The 19,029-nt window shown below is 51.1% G+C and overlaps 1 protein-coding gene across 6 annotated transcripts in view; it reads right to left on the reverse strand.

The window, feature by feature from the left end:
• Positions 1 to 19,029, reverse strand: part of PITPNM1 (phosphatidylinositol transfer protein membrane associated 1) — a 393,174-nt gene that overhangs the window by 135,372 nt on the left and 238,773 nt on the right. For all 6 annotated transcript variants that reach the window (XM_085651656.1, XM_085651652.1, XM_085651654.1 and 3 more), the window contains exons 4-6: positions 12,230 to 12,351; positions 10,571 to 10,792; positions 8,166 to 8,480 (exon numbers count right to left, since the gene is read on the reverse strand). In XM_085651656.1, the coding sequence (XP_085507782.1) occupies positions 8,166 to 8,480; positions 10,571 to 10,792; positions 12,230 to 12,351 (659 nt within the window). The remainder of the gene's footprint in view (positions 1 to 8,165; positions 8,481 to 10,570; positions 10,793 to 12,229; positions 12,352 to 19,029) is intronic.

Below are 19,029 nucleotides of genomic sequence, written 5' to 3' on the forward strand. Positions count from 1 at the left end.
ACAAATCAAGGCCACTTGCCTCTTTTAGTTCCTCAAACAAGTCATCTGACTCAAGGAGCTCACTCTCTTCCATTTCTTCCGCCTGATACCTCTGCTCTTCCAAAATTCTCTGTGCCTCTCACCTGGATCTAATCATCAGAACCGGCGGCAGCGCCGCACACGACTCCGATGGAGCCGGAGCCGGCGTCGAACACGGATCCGGAGGTACAGCCTGAGACCAACGAGGTTGAGTTGGTGGAACTGGAGAAGAAGGAAGCGGCGTCGACGTCCGACGTCGACGTCCTTGGCGCCAGGAAATGCCAAGACGGAGCCGCTGGAAAGAATGGCATAAAGGGAGCCTGAGCATAGGCCTGAGCATAGGCCTGAGGAACCCCCAAATTAAAGGCCATTGGACCCATGGGACCCGAAGGTGCTCCAGAGGGGTACATAGCTCTAGAAAAGACACCATACATGGCATTCAAATAATGCAATGGGTCTTGTCCCGGGACAGGAAAAGGGGGGTAAGGCTCAGACTGAGACATTACTGGACTCGGGCCAATCGGAGCCGGAGAGCGCTCCGGAGAAGCTGCAGGCGAAGCCGGGCAAACAGGTGAAGCCGGATTCGACACAGAAGGAGAGGGAGAAACATAGTCCTTACGACGTCAAGGAACAGGTGAAGTCGATCTCAGAGCCGTCTCCTTATCCTTACGGCGTCGAGAGCCATGCCTCTTCTTTTTATGTTTCTTTGACTTTGAAGCATGACCTGACGTCGACTTCGACCTCGACCTGGATCTTGATCTCGAACGCTTTCGACCTCTCTTCTCCTTCCTCATCGTCGCTATGAATAGCTTGGCTTCTCTCACCTTTAATGCTTTTGGGTTCATCTTGCGGCAGGAAGAGCACCCCTCGACCTCGTGATCCGACGACAGGCACCAGACACAATCCTCGTGTGGATCCGTGATGAACATGTGTTTTCCACACTCCCTACAGGGCTTGAACCCGGACTTCCTTGTCGACATCCTTAAGAATGAAGCAAGATGAGACTAGAAACACAGCAGAAACACAAAGTAACTAGAAAAGCTACAGAGAGTCCCCAAAAAACCGTTAACGTCAACGGCGCGTAAAAAAGGGAACTGACTTCATGACGCCGACGAGGCCCTCTTATGGCTCCAGTGACGTCAGCGGAGCGGCGAGCAGAGCCATTCTACTGTGACGTTGTCCTCTTCGGCGTGGAGAGCTACACAAATTTCTGAATGTTGCTGGCGCAGGGGATATTCACAAGGTGAGGAATCCACTGGCAAATGTATCCATCAGAATCAGCACTCCTAAACCATTCCTGCAGCCAGCGCTCCTTCATTATTCCTACAGCCAGCTCTCCTACAGCATCCCTGAAGTCAGCGCTCCAACAGCATCCCTACAGACAGTGCTCCTACACCATCCCTGTGGCCAGCTCTCCACCACCATTCCTGCGGCCAGCTCTCCTACACCATTGCTGCGGCCAGCTCTACTACACCATCCCTACGGCCAGCGCTCCTACACCATTCCTGTGGCCAGCTCTCTTACAACATTCCTGCAGCCAGCTCTCCTACCACTCCTGCGGCCAGCTCTCCACCACCATTCCTGCGGCCAGCTCTCCTACACCATTGCTGCAGTCAGCTCTCCTACACCATTCCAGCAGCCAGCTCTCCTACACCATTCCAGCAGCCAGCTCTCCTACACCATTCCTGGGGCCAGATCTCCTACACCATTCCTGCAGCCAGATCTCCTACACCATTCCTGCAGCCAGCTCTCCTACACCATTCCTGCAGCCAGCTCTCCTACACCATTCCTGCAGCCAGCTCTCCTACACCATTCCTGCAGCCAGCTCTCCTACACCATTCCTGCAGCCAGCTCTCCTACACCATTCCAGCAGCCAGCTCTCCTACACCATCCCTGCGACCAGATCTCCTACACCATCCCTGCGACCAGCTCTACTACACCATTCCTGCGACCAGCTCTCCTACACCATTCCTGCGACCAGCTCTCCTACACCATCCCTGCAGCCAGCTCTCCTACACCATTCCTGCGGCCAGTGCTCCTACACCATTCCTGCAGCCAGCTCTCCTACACCATTCCTGCAGTCAGTGCGCCTACACCATCCTGCGGCCAACTCTCCTACACCATCCTGCGGCCAACTCTCCTACACCATCCTGCGGCCCGCTCTCCTACACCGTTGCTGCTTCAAGCTCTCCTACACCACCCCTGTGGCTCAGGCTCCTACACCATTCGTGTGGCCAGCTCGCCTACACCATTCCTGTGGCCAGCTCTCCTACACCCTTCCTGCGGCCAGCTCTCCTACACCCTTCCTGCCGCCAGCTCCCCTACACCATTCCTGCCGCCAGCTCTCCTACACCATTCCTGCCGCCAGCTCTCCTACACCATTCCAACAACCAGCTCTCCTACACCATTCCTGCGTCCATTAAGGCCTTGATTAGAGCGGTCTGTGAAGAGACAACCCAGGCTCAGAGACAGCTTGTGATGCAGGCCGTCTGTCAACTTCAACTGCCAGATCCGGGTCAGGCCAGCATTCCATGATGACGTCAACATTCCATTATGACCTAAGCATTCCATGATGATGTCAGGCATTCTATGAGCAATCACTACAACACATCCACCCAGCTGCACAGAACAACAGTGGTACAAAGAGAATAGTATTCAAATCGAAATACCAGTCAATGCTGGACTGGGACTGCCAATTGGCAGCTGTACACGCGCTCTACTAAGCCCGTCACCTTCAGGGTGCTAGACATTCAATCACTCCTTATCCAGGGAAGGGGCGGTCACCAGTTACGATGACTTTAGGCATTTTGTTACTACTCGTAGGTCACCTTTAGATGGGATGTCCCCCTGAAATGTGGCAGCCCCCACGTTGATCCGACACTTGGATCTCTTGATGATAAACGTTATACTAGGGCTGTGCGAAATTGAACTAGGGCTGCTGAGCTGGTGACATGCTTCACTGGGGTGGTGAAGCTGGTGAAATGCTATTGGCGAGGTTTCTTGAGAATGAAACATCACAATAGTCAAGACATGATTTCAAAGCTGACAAGCTAACTCTTGGGTACTCGCAAACATTTGCCCAGGGGCCACAAAGTATGGTCTGTGGTGTGACCGAGGGCCGCACTGATGCCAGAAGGGATTGTGTAAGGTGGTCATAGGTGAAGCATGTACATCTAGTGGCTGAATTGCACAATGTGAATCCAGAAAACCTGGGATCATTCCCGGCTTTACTCTTGACTTAACTGTGTGATCCTAGGCAATTCTTTTTTCACTTTGCCCCCCTTTTCTTCACTATAGCATATAAGAGGCCCTTGAAATACATGAGCTCAGAATGTGCACCGTACAAAACCTCATGTGTTTGATTATTATGTTGTCCACGTATATTAGCAACCTCGGCCACCCAGAGGGGCACGACAAATGACTTGCCACTAAGTTCACTATTGAAACTGTTGTCAGGGTGGGGTGGGGTGGGGAAGCATGCATGTTTCTAAATTCATGTTTGAAAAAGATCACTTAAAAAAATACCTCTCAATGCAGTGGTATGGTAAAACGCTTTTGCATGTTAATGAAATACACTTTTGAATTTTGAAGAACCATAATCCTATTTTTACACATTTGTGGTAAGATGTCTTTAAAAATAAAGGTGCAAGAGTTAAGTGGTGCAGGACACTACCTTAGTTACTTCATAACTTCAGTTAATCTGCAAATAAATGTGTGCTTGTTTATTAAAAAACAATTCTGAATATTAGTGCTCAGCAAGTAAACACCAGCCCATGCTACTGTTCACCGGGGGCCACATGTAAAGGTCAAGAGGGCCGCACGCAGCCCCTGGGCCGTAACTTTGAGTATCACTGAGCTAACTGGTGGACATCTTGAAACCTGGCAAACCCTTGCTGGTGGGACGCCACCCTGCTCTGATCAGGCTAGGAGGCTTGCCCTCTGCCTGGCACTCCATCCTGTAGGAACCAGGACCCCCAGGCGCAAGCCATGGTTTTGCCAACCTTTACCTGTGGATTATTTGAACTATTCAGGGCACAGGAGCCCCAGACTCCTCCCGAGTCCGAAGCCAACCTGCTCTGGTCAGGCTGGCAACTGGGCCTTCAAAGAGGTCCCATCTCCGCTCCATACCCGAGTGGTATGAGAGTCCTCGCTGGTCTGCTGCCACCCTGCCACCCCAGTCCATTGGCTCAGGGTGCCCAAGTTTGTGCCTTGGGAGCTAAAGAGGGTTAAGCTCCCAACCAATCCCCGTTTCCCCTTGTGCCTGCCCAGGAAGTCGTTTTTCCTCAACTATTGAAGTTGGGGCTTACAGAACCCAGAGGAGACAAGTCAGAGTTTGCTATGTGGGCCAGCCCACCAGTCATTTGGATGGCCATCTGGTCGGCCTAGACGGCCCAGGCCTGCGGCATCCAGCAATGACCACAGTGGAAATTCACGCAGAGGCCAATGCTAAGGTGGTTCCGAACTAGAGCCACCTGCTGGCTTGCCTCCCGACGACTCCGATGGTGCTTGCTACCAGCCAACTGATCTTACTGCTGACCTGTGATGGATCATGTCCCTACCCCCGGCAGCATAGGGTGGGAGGGAGAGGCCCCTGTGCCACATGGCATGTGGTAGAGGCAGCCTCCCAAGGGCCCGTTCCCCATTCCGCCCTCTGACCAGCAGCAGTGGGATTCCAGGGAGTCAAACGCCAGATAGAGACAAAAGCTTGGCTCAGAGGAGGACTTCCAATAGAGCACAGCGAGGTACGTGCTCTGTTACTCATGAAACCATGAACCAAAATCAGGTTGTCTTTGAATAATTTAGTATCGGGTACCCCATAAACATACGATGCACTAAGGGCAGTGGAGGTGGCCCCGATTGGATCCATGCTCTGTTCCCCAAGAGAGCAGAGCTAGGCACCAGCCAAGAGGCCGGCTATCCAAGGCAAACCAAGGCTCCACTGCACTGCAGTATTGTTACAGTTTAGGAGTGATTCTGACTTAGAGACGTTCAGTCATAACCCCATAGATGGTACCTTCGCCCCATTGGCTCTCAGCCAAGTGTAGGAAAGCAGGATCTGCTTCTTATGGTTACCCCCACGTTTTGCTTGATGTTGCACTGTTTTTGACTGGTCTGACTGGGATACTGCTAATCAGGACCCCAGTCTATCTGCTTTCTCCTTTAAATTGACATACATGTACTTTGGTACACTCCAGATTGGATACTGGGGTACCCTTATAAGTCTCTAGTATATGGTACACATGTACCCATTGCATAGGTACCACAGAGGCCTCCCATGGGCTGAAGCATGTATTATGCCACCCATGAGAGGCCATGCAAAATGGAACTCGAGGTCTGCGACTGCAGCCTGGGTAAGATGGTGCTTGCATCACTTACTTAGATATAGGTTCACTGTATCTATTGGTCACTATACTTAAAACCTATAAGTCACCCCTATAGCAGGCTTTAGCAAACCTGAAGGCAGGGTGCTGGGTTTTGTTTGAGAGGGTGCCCCTGCATGAGCAGAGCCCCTCTGCAGCCTTCGGAGACCATTCTCCCGGGTTGTCTGTAACTCAGCCGGACATATAGGTAGAGGTGCATTATAACCTCGCGGTAAATGCCATCTCGAAAACGGCTGCATAGAAACATATTGTGTTTGGTATCAAACACCTTGGAATCATACTGGTCTAACCAGTGCCAGCCTTCTCAAACCCGGTCAGTACAAAATGGATGCTGCTGACCAGAGACACATTTCTGCCCTCCTGCTGCTGAGCCAAGCTTGAGCAGGGGAAGGCAGCAAAAGAGGCATCCTGTCACAGGGAGGTGTGACCACCTCCCAGACAGGGTTTAGTGTATTGGGGCTGGGTGGGTGCACTCAGAGTGTCTGAAAGTCTGCACTGGGGGCACTTTTGGTGTCCCTGTGCATAGTCCAGCTTAAACCAGTTCTGGGAGCCATTGGCTCCTGCTCTGGCGTGAAACTGGACAAAGGACATGGGTTTTCGAAGGTCCCTTATGTCGATCCGCCCTCTCAGCAAGTTTGAGGCCAGTATCCCTCGTGGGGACTGCATAACCCGAACCCCTGTGCACTGCGTCCATTTGCAGTTGCATATGCTTGTTGGCGATTCCTGAGCTTGTGCATTGGACTCCGTGTAGTCCTGACCCTGAGCAGTATTTGCAACAAAGAACTCCAGCCTCCTCACACCGAGTGCTCCGTGGGCTGGTACTTTGCAATCTTACTCGAGGTCCCATCGCGACTCCTTGTCATTCGGCCCGTGGGTCCTCCGGAGGGTCATGTTGATTTCTGTTGGGCTTTCCTGGTTGCTCCAGATGTGCCCCGACTCACCATTGCTTGGTGAGTCCCCTGGACCTTGCTGGTCCACACCGTAACCAACTTGACCTTCCTGAGTGGGTTGCTTTTGCCAAGGCTTGTTGCTGCTCCAGCCGGACACCGACCCCTCAGCACTCGACATCCTTCGTGAGACAGCTCACCTCCATCTCCTGGTCATCCTCGACGTCTCCTGGTCCTCGTGGCTGCAGAGTCAAGCATCCCTTCTTCGCACCTGAAATCGGTGGGCACTCATCTACTGAGCCCCTGGTCACTCTGAAATGACCCAGACTCTGTCCCCTCTGCTTTCAGGTTCCTTCCTTCCAGAATCCAGGCTTAGATTCTCCCGGACCCTTTTCACCTTCACGGCAACAGTACTTCTTCACATCCCTCCACTGAGAATGACAGCGGTTTCCAACACCACTCCAGACCTATGCACTCGGCTCCTCTTGTATAGGTAACTCGGGTACTATGGTATCCACAGGTGGTGTGGCTCTCCAACCTCTTAAGTTCCAACGGGTTTGCTTGAAGTCCTCCTAGAAGGGTCCTTAAACTTTAAAACTGTAACCGCGACTCCCCATAGAATTGTACGGAGTCCACAGTCGTGTTAGCACACTGCACCCGTCCTCCGTGGGGTCCCTATCTACTCACATTGGTTGGTTCCTTGGGGTCCCGGCAATTCTACGTGTTCTAGACCTTGTCTTGCCTCAGGTCGTAATTGTTATACCACTATTTTAGTATATGGTTTGGTCTCCCCCTGGAGCCCACTGTCTATTGTGCTACTTACAACTGTTCTATTGATCTCGTATTGTGTGCTTTGTGTTCTATCCTCGAGTAGAGGATACTAGAGAGTGCTTTATGAATAAATACATATTTTTATATGACTACTGTGTGGTTCTCCTTTCATTTAGTCAATATAGGAAGTGATATTCTGGTAAAACAAGCTGCTTTACATACCTTCAAGATTAAGCCTGAAGGCTGCTCTCCACAGCTACCACTAGGATAGCTTTCTAAAGGTTATCTTTGACCTCATACATCATAAGGGTCGTTTGAACTGGTGCAAGGTGCCCACTTCAATTAGTAGATAGCATATACCAGGCCAACTTCTCACACCAAGCACATCCACCAAATGTTGGATTCTGCGGTTCCTCTCTTACTGAGCAGGATTACTATAGCAACAACGCATCCGCAGATGGTAAAACTAACCTGTCTCACATTGGTCTAAACCCAGTTAACTTCTCCAATTAGTGGGTGAAAAGCCCAACGTTTGATGAATTCTGCTTCATAATGATAGGAAGAGCCAACATCAAAGGAACATAAAGCGACAGCGCTATGAACGCCTGGCTAAGTTTACAGCCTGAGCTCTTACACACAGCCTGAGCGAAGGCATCGTGGCCCCCACCTTGCTCTCCTCCACACACCCCAGATGTTCTCTCATCATGGCTCACAGACTGCAGTCTTGCACTAGAGTCCAATTCAAACTACTGACACACGCATACAAAGCCCTCCACAACCAAGGACCAGCATACATAAACCCCAGCCTGAACTTGCACCAACCATCCATAAACCTCCACTCTCCTCACCCTTGCACACACTCCGCGCAACCGTCATAGCCACAGCAGAGGCTGTTCCTTCTCCCACCTCGCCGCCAAGCCCTGGAATGCCTTCCACCTCCGAACATCACCCTTATTGATGGACTTCAAGAAGAAACTCAAGACCTGGCTTTTCGACTAAACCCAGAAACCCGGCACCTGGATTCCCTTACAGGTGATTAGCCGTGCTTTACATGTATTGATTTATTAATGCTCGTGATCACACACCAAGGCCCACCGTTGGTCCTCACCTCCATGCTGCGAGGAGTACGAAGATCTGGACGAGGTGGACCACTGCTTTGTAAGACTGTCGTCAGGTGTGACATCCAGGACCCCCTTCGGCTCTGTACCCTCTTTCCCTGGGACTTCGCTGGCCTCCACGTGCCCCTCCAGACTTGGCACGGGGGCTTCCTGCAGCGCCTCCTCGGCACACTTGGCCATCTTCTGGGCCAGCATGCGAGCCGTCTCATCCTCCAGCTGGCGGATGTCATCCATGGTCAGCTCACACCACTCATCCTGCCAGCACCAGGCCTGACGGTGGGCCCTCAGCATCACCTTACGGAGACCTGTGATAGGAAGGAGTGGGAGGCAAGGGGGAGGGGCAGGCATAGGGATAGGAGAAGAGAGGAGAAGAGGAGAGGAGAGAAGAAACAAGGAAAGAAAGGAAGTTAGAGGCAAGAAAGGAAGGAAACATTGATGAAGTAGCAAAAGGGAAAGAATGAGTGAGGAGAAATGATGAACAGAGGGAAAGGATAGACAAAAGAAGGGGAAGAGAAGGCAGGAGAGAACAAAAGAAAGAGTAAAGAATGGTGGTGGGAAAGACGATGGGAATAGGAGGGAAGCGTAAATGACAGACCAAGAGGTGACAGTAAGGTTAATAGTGACAGAAGGAAAGGAGGAGTAAAGGAGACAGAAAGGGACAGTGGAGACAGAAGAATAGAAGGGGTAGTGGAAACAGAAAAGAGAAAGGAAGGAGAGAGAAAGTGTGTGGTTAGAAAGGATGAAGAAATAACGAAAGCGAAGATAAAGGAAGGAGGGAGGGAAGGAAGGGGCAGAGTAAGAATGAGGGTCATTCTTCTTTTCTGTCTTAGACTTGTGGTACATATTCATATTAAACACTTAACAGTATACCAAATGCACTGAATCGCACCCTAGCGCCCTGAGGCCTTGCGCTACTGCCTGCATCACTGGGCGCTACAGCCATTCTTTCACCTGTTTATTTATGTATGATTTTCTATAGCACGGACTAAGCCACAAGGGCATCTGAGAGCTGCACATAGCATTAGAATCAAACAGCAAAACACATCTCAGATGCAGCAAAGGGACTCCAGGGAAGAATTACAGATGTGGCGTAATGACCAAAGCTGCCGACTTTGGAACAGGGGGACCAGGTCCGAGTCTCTGAGTTGGCTCAACATCTTGTGATTCTGGGCAAATCACGCGCCTACCACAAATGAACGTGTCCTTGTGTAATGTAACTGGTGCTCATGTACAGTGCTCCAATACCTTCGGGTCGGGTTTGCGCTATATAAAACTGCGACAACAAAAATGACGTAACACTAAGCATTGCATAGTGTGTGAGACGCATGAGCAGAACAACCTTGATGGAGACAATGTGAGAGGAGAGAGATGGGTTAGGCGCTGTGGTGAGTTTCCAACAGATGTTTTATCGTGGTCTTAGATATCGTTTTTTTAAAATTTATTTCCAGAAGGTGTGACTTACTTACGAAGCACGGCCTGAAGCGAGGTCTAGAGTGTCCTTCAAAGCCTGCAAGGCTAAGCCAAGGTGACTCCAAAGTGGATGCTGGCAGCCAGCCCCGACAGTGGCGGTCTCCCAGGACGCTACCCCATGCGTTGCGTACAGAAGCTGCCCCATGCCCGCTGCACACAGATGATGCATCGTATTGTAATGTATTGTATTGTATTTGCATTTATATAGCGCTTACTTCCCCTGACAAGGCGTCCAAGCGCCTTTTCGGCGAGTAGCATGCTACTCCGGAACCCATAAAGGATTAGTGTTGAATTAGTATAGTGAAATATAAAAGTAATTTGAGTGGTGGATAGGTTAGTCAGTTATTTGGAAACAGAGGGATAGAAGAGGGGAAAAAAAGGTTTGCATTTGTATAGCGTATGTGCTGCACCCAGACGCTACCCCATGTGTGTTACGCCCAGACACTACCCCATGCGCTGCACACAGATGCTGCATTATATGCACTGCACCCAGACACAGCCCTATGTGTGCTGCATCCAGACGCTGCCCCATGTGCATTGCGCCCAGACGCTGCCCCATGTGCGTTGCGCCCAGACGCTACCCCATGTGCTGCCAGGCACTGCCCCATGCGCGCTGCACACAGATGCTGCATTATATGCACTGCACCCAGACACAGCCCTATGTGTGCTGCACCCAGACACAGCCCTATGTGTGCTGCACCCAGACACAGCCCTATGTGTGCTGCGCCCAGACGCTGCCCCATGTGCGTTGCGCCCAGACGCTGCCCCATGCGCTGCGCAGGCGCTGCCCCATGCGCTGCGCAGGCGCTGCCCCATGCGCTGCGCAAGCGCTGCCCCATGCGCGCTGCACAGATGCTGCATTATATGCACTGCACCCAGACACAGCCCTATGTGTGCTGCACCCAGACGCTGTCAGCGCACTCACCCACGTCATGGATGAACTGCTCGATCTTCGACTGCATGCCCCAGTAGCGGAACTCCACCTTACACAGCTTGTAGGCACACATGATGGCGTGGTGCGTGAACTCCTCGACCCAGTCCTCCCCGAGCGGCCCTCGGCCAGTCTTGATCGAGCGGTAGAGCTTCGGGTCCTCCTCCATTTTGTACTCGCCCATGGAGATGGCATCGCGGACAATGTCAATCGTGTCTGTGATTAAAGAAGACAAACCCAAGATCAGCAAAGAAAGAAAGGGAGAGCTTAAGGGATCAAAGAGGACAGGAGGCCTGAAATGGAGGGAGGACCTGCCCCTCAGAGTGCATCAGAACCCTCTTAGGAGTGAAAAGGAATACTGAGTGAGTGTCTGAGGACACTGAGGGGCAGGAAGAGGAAACAGAGCAAGAGCAGGTGGTGAATGGGATGGGAACGCCTATTAAGAGATGGGCTAAGGAGGTCTCAAAGGGGAAGGAGGTCATAAATACCCCAGGTGTTGAAGGTCAAGCGGAGGGAGAGTACGAGAAATCAAGGAGGGCACAAGAAGAGTGTATCATGCACGAAGGAGCAAAATCCCTTCCCTGAAGTAGAAGGGGGATGGGAGGACACTGTTACCTCCCAGCACAGTTCGCCCCTTTGCATCCTGGTACATGCAGTTCAATTTAAATGCTTACTTGAAATTTTGCAGAGTGTCTCACCAAAGTTGGTGCAGGTTAGTGCTGTTAATCTCTAGACACATGTGTTTCTGGATTTCATCCTTCTTCAGTAGAGATAAAACGAAATTCTTCTGGGGTTTGCTGAAAAAGTTGCCACAATCCTCTCAGGTCTCTGTACCTCTCCCTGGCGCACAGGTGCCTCCCATGAGCTCGTCAGCCCAGTGGCTCAAGGGAGCCTTTTTGAAACAGAAGGGGGATGGGAGCACACTGCTACCTCCCAGCACAGTTCGCCCCTTTGCATCCTGGTACATGCAGTTCAATTTAAATGCTTACTTGAAAATTTGCAGAGTGTCTCACCAAAGTTGGTGCAGGTTAGTGCTGTTAATCTCTAGACACATGTGTTTCTGGATTTCATCCTTCTTCAGTAGAGATAAAACAAAATTCTTCTGGGGTTTGCTGAGAAAGCTGCCACATTTAAATTGAACTGCATGTACCAGGATGCAAAGGGGCGAACTGTGCTGGGAGGTAGCAGTGTGCTCTCATCCACCTTCCCTTCCCTGAAGTGTTGTGTTCTGGGAGTGCAAGTCCTTGGAAGGATAGCGCCCCTTGTGTTCGGTGCTGTGCAGTGTTCCTGTAAAGTTAGCTGGACTGCCCCACTTGAAATAGTGAGCTGACACCATCTAGAACTCCAGGACACTACCCCGTAACCAGTAACCGAAGAACAAAGTGCCTACACCTGTGCACTTCCACACATGGACATTCTTCAATGTAACAAACAAGAAAAGGAGAGGGGATATAATGGGATCAGAGATCAGCAGGAATGCTAGATAGGTGAAAGGGACAGAATTTAGGACAGAGAAAAGAGGTTCCCCATGACTTTTAGGGTAAAGAGGACAAACATTCAAAAAATCTTGGGAGAGACTAGAAGGAAAGCAATCCTCCAACGGGCTAGTACAGCAGCGCATGGAAACGTTCATTGTCCATGAGGTCAACATACCCACAATCCTTTGCCTCTTCTCCGCTGGCGTGAGGTTGAACGCATTGGTGGCACTCCCAGAGTCTGGCCGATAAAAGGTCTCAATCTCAATGGAGAACTTCTCGACAAAGGGGCACGTGTACCTAGAGGGGTGGGGATGGGGTCGAGGGAGGAGAAGAAGAGAGAAGGTCACGAGCCACAGGAACCATCTTCTGCAGACCTCAGGCTTCGGTGTGCTTGGAGATCAATACCTAGACAGAGGTCTCCACAAAGCAGGCTCACACAGAGGCCCCAATCTCTGCAAATCGGTTCACAATCAAGTCCCTCTATTTCGGACTCTCATTGCATCCAGTCACCAGTTTTCATTCTCGGACTGGCAAGGGTTCTGCAGAGCCGCTCCTTCTGCTCATCACTAAGAAGCATTCATACCCAGTCCATCAGGCAGAACTTTACTCAGTGGTAACAGACGGCTCCAGACCTCAAAATTAACAAGGACAGATTTACTTACTGAGGCCTTCATGTGAAACACACAAAAGAAAAACCATGGACAGTAAATACAATTTGAGGTCTCATTTATAATATAATTAGGTTTGTGGTCATGCTCCTGTTGGCGATGGCCAAAAGGCGACAGTGGAAGCACGACATCAGAGTGTGCGTAATCCCATCTACACTCCTGGTACTCGGAGGGCAGTGATAGTCGAGAAGCCAGCCTGTGGCACACAGGGATGGGGATCATTGCGCACCCCACAGGCAGACGCCCAGCTGTGCTAGTCGGGTCAGACATGACGCGGATGAATGCACAAGGCACACAAGTCAAGAGAGACCAGTGCGCACGGCAGCTGACGAGCCCACTAGGGAAACTGGTCTTGGGTTGCTTATGTTCCAGTTCAGGGACAACCTGGTTTGGCAGTTCGGGCCGGGCTGAGCTGTTCTGATTGGAGCAGGGTCAAGACAGATTTACTACCTGGGCACTTGTCTCGAGAGGCTAAAGACCAGGGGCGGATTACCAAAGTGTCTCAGCGGCGCAATGGGCGATTGCGCTCACTTTGCCCGCCCCGGGGCATTTTGGAATTATAGAAGAGGCCGCAGACGCTTGTGCGTCCCCTTCTCTAATACCGATAGCGCTGGGGCACGTACCTCGCCAGAGCTATCATCATAGGGCGTTCCCTCATTTGCTTGAGGGCGTGCCCATGCAAGGAAGGAATCCCTTTGCCTTTGAGCCCCCGTCCAGTGGCTTAACAAAGGCCCGTGCTGTGCCCGCAGTGCGACGGGGGGGGCCCCTCAGCAAAGTATGATGCCCTGAGAGCCCCTGAATTTTATTATGCCACTGCCCATGCCATATTACAGACGTGGGCACAGAGGCAAAGAAGCTGTCAAGAGGCCCACTGACAGTGCGTCAGATCAAAGGTGGTGCACTGTCAGTGCGCCCTGTGATAGCAGCCCTCTGGAGGGGGGGGAAAGAGGGTCACGTTTACCCCCCTGGACTTTCCCTTGGAGGCGGGGGCAGTCACTCACTGCACCCGCCTGCAAGGGGATCTGTCATCCCCTTTAAAAGTGCAAGCGTGCTGCTTCCTGAACAGAGAAACATGGAGCTGCTTTAAAGCCACTCTGTTTTTCAACTGAATGCGCTGGCCCTGGGCAGCGCGAGTACGCGGCTGCCCTCGGGGCGAGTACGCGGCTGCCCTCGGGGCAGCGCATTCACTATGATGTGGCAGATTTTCGTGGTTAGTGCTGGGTGCACCTTTTAAAAGGTGCGCCCAGCGCTAACCAGGAAAGTGCACTGCATACCTAACACTGCCCCTGACGTCCTACATGCTTGTCAAGAATGCGGCCCAAAGCCATAACTAGCGCTGGCTTGAGAAGAGCAGCCTAGAGAGACGGGGAGGGTGTCTGGACACCAGGCTGCTTGCTTGTGCTTTGTACTGCCTTAGTTCAGTGCTTCCTCTTGCTTGCAGCCTACTGTGTCACAGTCAGTCCTAGGCCAACTTTCAACTAGAAGATGTAATCTCTTCAGTCTGAGGTGGACAAACCAGTGGGGCTGCAGTAGAAGTCTTTGGCCTTTGATCAGGTAAAGTGCAAAGCAACATGTCACATCGGATATGAAAAGCACTAGGAAATCCGCTTTTAACCCATGTGAGAGAATCTGGAACATGCATTTACCCAGGTTAAAACAAATCACAAAGAAATGTTGGTCAACCAACGCGTCAAATCAGGATTTCTATGGTTCCAGTTCTTTAAGTAAGTATAATATGTTACCAAAAGAAACCTACTGCCACAAGGCTTCTCCCATGGACTAAAATAGGAGCAGAGGCAACAACTTTAATAAAATGACGGCTGCACTGTTCATCTTAACCATATGCTCCTTCATGGGGACAAAGTAATTCTAACGTTAAAACATGGACGACGCATAGAGTATCATACTAATGTAGTCCTGTTCTGGATTCATCCCAATCCATTGCTGACAGTCATTCAGGTAATGTCCTTTTAGCAAAACATTTATTTACACTGGTGTAAAATAAAAAGTACACTGACAATCACAGTATAAGACAATGTCTAAATAACTAAAACAAAAGTACAGCTGTATAAAAGGGCACTTGCTTCACAATGCCATGATGGCGGACGGGTTCCGATAACTCTTTAAAACAACCATTTGGATAACTTCAGCTTCTGTCTGACCATGTTACCACAAACTGACTACATCATCTATGAAGCAGCAAAGAGCGACACCCAACATACCTGGCGACCAAGATGGCTGAAAGACTTCACAAGATCAACTGCATCAGCCAACCTACCTGGCGACCTAGATGGTCGAAAGACTTCACTAGACCGACTGCACCACCTAAGATACCAGGCGACCAAGATGGTCGAAAGACTTCACTAGACCTACTGCACCACCTAAGATATCAGGCGACCAAGATGGTCGAAAGACTTCACTAGACCGACTGCACCACCCAACATACCTGGCAACCAAGATGGTCGAAAGACTTCACTAGACGGACTGCACCACCTAAGATACCAGGCGACCAAGATGGTCGAAAGACTTCACTAGACCGACTGTACCACCCAACATTCCTGGCAACCAAGATGGTCGAAAGACTTCACTAGACCGACTGCACCACCCAACATCCCTGGCGACTAAGATGGTCGAAAGACTTCACTAGACCGACTGCACCACCCAACATACCTGGCAACCAAGATGGTCGAAAGACTTCACTAGACCGACTGCACCACCCAACATACCTGGCAACCAAGATGGTCGAAAGACTTCACTAGACGGACTGCACCACCTAAGATACCAGGCGACCAAGATGGTCGAAAGACTTCACTAGACCGACTGTACCACCCAACATTCCTGGCAACCAAGATGGTCGAAAGACTTCACTAGACTGACTGCACCACCCAACATTCCTGGCAACCAAGATGGTCGAAAGACTTCACTAGACCGACTGCACCACCCAACCTACTTGGGGACCTAGATGGTCGAGAGAATTCACTAGACCAACTGCACCACCCAATGTACCTGGCGACCAAGATGATCAAAATACTTCACTAGAACGACTGCATCACCCAAAGTACATCTGGCCACCAAACCTCACAAAATCGGAAACATCACCAGACTGTAATCCAAGACATGCAGGAAAAGAAATTCCTGTATCCGGTGCTTTCTCCTGCTCCCCTCCAAGACTCTGGAACAGAGTACCGCTCCTACTGTACTCCAGAAAGGACCCCAAAGAGACTACACTTTACAAGGAACAGCTAATTGCATCACAGTTTCTTTCCCTCACACAACTGCCGGAAATATCCCCAACCCCACTGCTGAAACCAACCCACACCTCTCCCAGCCAACTCTCAACCCCCGTGGCCTACCACTGCTCACTAGTTCCCCAAACCTCAGTCCATCCACTTGGCATCCTGTGCCCTTCATCCTTCCCTTGTTGTAACCCACCCTCCTGCATTATCACTCCTCTGCCATCTACAGGCATTGGCTTCCACTGCATCAAAGTACTGTACAGCCATCTGTCTCTTTGTAAGGTTTATTCTATACAAGTCCACATAGGTACTTACAAGTCAGATCTATGCTCCACCCACCATAAGGTAGACCTTATGCAAGCCCCTGTGCTATCCCACCTGGTCTACTACAATGAGGTGTACCTCAGCCTCCCCAAAAGCAAAGGAAACAACTTTAAGTGCAAAAACGTGTAACAAGGTGAGGTCTAAACCCAGAACGTTAGGACATACAATGCCTGCTGTGAAACCTGTGACTGGCCTCTAAACAAAGACACTTTCAAGGCCCTGCACAACAACACAAACCAGACTGAGCCTGGGGACCAAATCACTTGTGGCCACATTATCACTGCTGCCATCAAACCCTCAACCTGACTGCACCACGATGGACAACTGGATCACAACAAAACATGTCTGAAGACAAAAGCCACAAGTAGGGATCAATTTGCACCCGTCATTCAGACAACAAAACCACTGCCAGCCGAAGAAAGGAATGAAAACCACGCAGTTCCAATAGCCGCTCTCGATAAAGAAGGGTCAGTTTCTGACCAATGGCAAGACCTCACCAACAGCGGCTCTGCATACACATGACTACAGCATGATGCCCACAAGAGGCAGACAAGACTACTCTCCTTGCAGACCCTGGCACTGGTTACCATCCCTCTTCAATCCCTCCATCCTGTTTCTGGGACCCCATAACCATCTGCACTGCTCCGTTGTTTGCAGCGCGCTCCCAGCGTAGAGAGGCAGGGGATGGTGGCCTGGACAGGTCTCGACTCCAACCATAGACTGGTGCTATGAATCTAGCTCAGCCATGAAGGTGCCGCAGCCATTCCCATAGCTTCAACAAAATCAACGCTAGAGAATCTACTGCAGATTCTTTGTTTGCCTTCCAAGTGAGCCAGCCTGCATGGGAGCTGCATCCCTAGATGTACAAAGCCAGGCACATGCAAAAAGCAAGAGGGTCGTTTATGAAATTCACTGGGGGTAGGAACCAATACCAAATGCAACAGCACATTTACTACCTGAGCAAAATCCTACTCTGCCTGCAAACAAGAGCCACCGCTGGAGTGAAACTTCTGTTAAATAAAAGTACTATGAAAACTGCCCTGGACATGCTGGGGTGGGGCTGAGAACCCATCGGACCCAGTGCTTGCATGCTTGATAGAGGCAGAGTGATGGGGGTGGGGCAGAGGAGCAGAGAGCCCATCAGACCCAATGACAGTATACTCGTTAGAGGCAGAGTGATGGGGGTGGGGCAAAGGGGATGAGAACCCATCAGACCTAGCGCCTGTATGCTCAAAGGCAGAGTGATGGCGTGGAATGGGGCAGATGGATTGGGGCCCCATCAGACGCCTGTATACTCAGTAGAGGCAGAGTGACGGGGTGGGGCAGAGGGACTAGAAACCTATCAGACCCAGTGCATGTTTACTTATTAGAGGCACGGTAATGGGAGTGGGAAAGAGGGGCTGAGAGCCCACCAGACCCAATGCTTGTATACTTAGAGGCAGAATGATGGGGTGGGTGGAGCAGAGGGACAGAGCACTCATCAGAACCAGCGCCTGTATACTTAAAGGCAGAGATGGGGCTTGATGGGGCAGAGGCACTGGGGGCCCATCAGACCTGGTGCCAGTATACTGATTAGAGGCAGAGTGATGGGGCAGAGGGATAGAACACCCATCAGACCCAGTGCCTGTATACTCAGAGGCGGAGTGATGTGGAGGGATGGGCCTGTATACTCAAAAGCAGAGTGATGGGGGTGGGATGGGGCAGAGGGATAAAACATCCATCAGACCCAATACCAGTATACTCGGAGGCAGAGTGATGGGGCAGAGGGACTGGAAGCCCATCAGACCCAGCGTCTGTATACTCAAAGGCAGAGTGAAGGGGCGGGGTGGGGCAGACGGACTGGGACCCCATCAGACCTGTATACTCATTGGAGGCAGAGTGATGAGGGTGGGGCAGAGGGACTGAGAGCCTGAAGTCTAAAATGTTAGTGGTTGTGCCGAACATGCTGTTAATCCCTGGATCTCACGGTTATATGTCCCAAGATGCCACATGACACACAGGTCACCCTCAGCCACGCCAGCCGTATTTCAATCTACACTTATTCTGCTGAGGGTGCCAGCTGAGTCTCCCTCGCCCGCTTCAGTGTCTGAAGGAACGGATGGCTCCATTCCTTTATTTAATGTGCTGAGACTGTCTCCAAGCAGTCTGTCTGGATAAAGGTTGCAGTCCATCTGCCATCATGACTTATCTGACCGCTCTTGGTAGAAGGTCCAGCGTTGCCAGGTTGGGTCCTGGAGCCTAGGATGGCTCGAGACCCGACCTGGTGCTCTTTGAAGACCAGCCTTCATGAGCGAGGTCAACACAGCTTCCCTTCGGGTGCAAGCACGTCATGGGCTTCCTGTGGGTCCTTCCAGAGCTTTTTAATCTCCAGTGTCCCCACTTGGACACAAATCATTGTGCAAGGAAGGGGTAGGATGGTGGCACCAAGCAATGATTCACCTCTGCCCCATGCACTCATGATCTTATTCCTGGGGGTTGTATGACACAACCACGCTTTCCTTTCCCAGGCATTCCTTAACAACGCGAACAACAACGAAAGCGTCTGACCAGCACATTCCATTAACATTACAACGACTTGCCTTAGTGGGGCGCTGGACTTTGGAATAGTATAATTTACCATTCCAACTCCAGTCCCCGCAACAGTAGGGACAGCGTTGGACTTTAAAGTCCAGCGCCGCTTTACCTAACGCATGTCGTTGTAAATGGAATGTGTGGTTCAGACGCATTTGTTGTTCCGCCAGCGTTGC

Source organism: Triturus cristatus, chromosome 4_1 (assembly GCF_964204655.1).
Source record: "Triturus cristatus chromosome 4_1, aTriCri1.1, whole genome shotgun sequence".
NCBI classification, from domain to species: Eukaryota; Metazoa; Chordata; class Amphibia; order Caudata; family Salamandridae; genus Triturus; species Triturus cristatus.